The 2,530-nt window shown below is 41.7% G+C and overlaps 1 protein-coding gene across 1 annotated transcript; it reads right to left on the reverse strand.

Annotated features, from left to right (window-relative positions):
* Window positions 1–63: 63 nt before the first annotated feature.
* Window positions 64–1,100, reverse strand: LOC120456093. Its single transcript, XM_039642689.1, has 2 exons — window positions 995–1,100; window positions 64–694 (listed from the first exon to the last, which is right to left on the reverse strand). Exons 1-2 carry the CDS (start codon window positions 1,058–1,060, stop codon window positions 104–106), a joined length of 657 nt encoding a protein of 218 aa, XP_039498623.1. The 5' UTR covers window positions 1,061–1,100; the 3' UTR covers window positions 64–103.
* Between the last annotated feature and the right edge of the window lie 1,430 nt (window positions 1,101–2,530).

Here is a 2,530-nt window from a genome sequence, read left to right on the forward strand (position 1 = left end):
AACTAACCCTTTTAACTTGGCCAACTTGACACCCACAAGAGAAAGAAGGCATATATGCTTTGCTCAAAATTTCATTGTTTTATTGCCAATTTTGGGGAACCGCCTATGTCATGCTGGCGATGCAGACATTGATGTTGGGCACGAAGGCGTTGCAGCCATCGACCACCTTCTTGGTGGCTTTCACGTAGCAGGAGGAGGTGTTGAAGGGCAGGGCGGCGCCCTGCTTGATCATCGTGTTCATGCGGCGGACCAGGGACATGGTGGCGCAGAAGGCCTTCAGGGTGCAATGAGCGAAGCTCTTGGTGGAGGAGACGACGCCCCTGGAGGTGGTGGTGGTGGTGGAGGCGCACAGGTCGGACCTCAGATTGAGGATCTTGTTGCTGGTGACGATCATTTGCTTGGCATTGCTGAGCATGGCCTGCACATCCTTGGGAATATTGCCGGTGCAGGTGGCCAAATCGTCAACGTAACCGGTGCAGGTGAGCAGCACTTTGGCCACCTCCTCGATGATGCACTTGGTGCCGTTGATGCCCTTGTATCCAGCCACCAAAACCTTGCGGCACGACGAAATGAAGCCGAACTGCTCGAAGTCCATGAGCTCATCCTCCATGGCCATCATCTCGTCGGCGTAGAGCTCCTCCAGCTCGGCATCGGTGTAGGCCTCGAAGTCCTCGAAGGCACCCACGGCATTGGCCTACAAGAAGTTGCGAAATTGTTTATCTTTTTAACACCTTAGATCAGGGAATAGCTGTCCAAATATTCTTTTCTGAGTAGCACAAGGATTTACAAAATAACTTGTAGGTTTAGTAACAGCAAAAACGTTTTTTCAATAACTTTGTAAAAAAATATTAAAAAAATGTACTGCTTATAGCAACGATTGTGGTTTTTTGCGAGTTTTGTCACACTTTTTGGATTTTTTTTTAAAATTGGCACTTGAGTGTTTTTTTTAGCAGATAAAACTTTGACAGTGTGTCCTGGCCAGCGGATGACTTACGTTGGCGGTGGTCAGGAGGAAGCTGGCGGAGGCCACGACCAGGAGGCAGATGTTGAGCACTTTCATGTTGCTGGTGGATTAATTCGCTGGCGAATGTTTGCTGACCGATCCGTGGGGTTTGTTTATATAGAAGATCGGCCGTAGCCATATCAGTTGAGTGGCAAACCAATGTGCCAGCGATATGTATATTTTAATTAAACCCACACCCAAAGTCCGAAACTAATTTGGCATTATCTATGCACCGTGGACACACAAAGGTAGATAGCCAGATAATCAGATGGACAGATTGGTCGGGACTTCCTCAGCTGAGCTGAGATGGGTGGTGTCGATGCCGCTGGAAGAGTGCTGGAAGATCCCCCAGATAGGCATTCTCAAGTGTCGATGCTGCACCTGCACAATCGCCGGCGGACTGTTGCTCCTGGGAAACAGAGGGTATTCTATTTTAGAGACGTTTAACAAAACAAAACCCTTGGAAAAGTCACCTATCTACGCTGTCAACGTCCAGCTGACAGCTGTTGAATACTCAAAGTGGCTTAAATCTAAATTAGAAATAAGCATCAGTATTAACAATTAACAATCAAACGTTGGGAAAACGTATTATAATACAAATTATTGCCGCCTTATCTGCAAACATTGCTCGTGGCTGAAGTGGAAATCTAGTGGCCCTAGGTTAAGGGTATCATATCTATTGGAAAATTGTTTTTTCACAATGTTTTTGTCACACTTAATATCAGTATTTTGATCAGATCACTCGAGATATTGGTCCGAGTATGGAATGGCATACCTCGTTGAGCTCGTAATTAACACAGACTAGCTGCAGTTATGCCATTTTATTTTCTATCATTTTCTTGGCCGGAAGTATCAGCGGCAGTATCCTTGTCGATTGTGTCTCTTCTTGATTCAATTGGCAAGCTTCGTTTTTATTTTCATTATTTTGTCCATGTACTTGTAGGTTTTTAAAGTAAATATGTAAAATTTAACTTCAATACTTATTTTAAAAGTAACATTGAACATAAAACATTGAATTTGCAACATTGAATTAGCAACATTGAATTAGCAACATTGAATTAGCAACATTGAATTTGCAACATTGAATTTGCAACATTGAATTTGCAACATTGAATTTGCAACATTGAATTTGCAACATTGAATTTGCAACATTGAATTAGCAACATTGAATTTGCAACATTGAATTAGCAACATTGAATTTGCAACATTGAATTGGCAACATTGAATTGGCAACATTGAATTTGCAACATTGAATTAGCAACATTGAATTTGCAACATTGAATTAACAACATTGAATTTGCAACATTGAATGTGCAACAATGATTTTCAACATTGAAACATAGGTAGCATTCAACGCAAAACATTAAACATATCAAAAGTTATTTTGTATACATTGTAATTTACTTAATTTACATAATTAATGTAATGTAAAATAAATTTCGTCCCCCAATACTTATAATTCCCAATCAGTTCTGACTCAATCCTTATGGGATAGCCGCTCTGGTAGCTCATAAATTAGTTGACCGG

Source organism: Drosophila santomea, chromosome X (assembly GCF_016746245.2).
Source record: "Drosophila santomea strain STO CAGO 1482 chromosome X, Prin_Dsan_1.1, whole genome shotgun sequence".
Lineage (NCBI taxonomy): Eukaryota > Metazoa > Arthropoda > Insecta > Diptera > Drosophilidae > Drosophila > Drosophila santomea.

Excerpts from the sequence above, each read along its gene's own strand:
- LOC120456093 (XM_039642689.1), bottom strand. The coding sequence starts at position 1,060 with ATGAAAGTGCTCAACATCTGCCTCCTGGTCGTGGCCTCCGCCAGCTTC. Across the intron at positions 695-994 it reads TCCTCCTGACCACCGCCAAC|GCCAATGCCGTGGGTGCCTT; the intron begins GTAAGTCATCCG and ends AACTTCTTGTAG.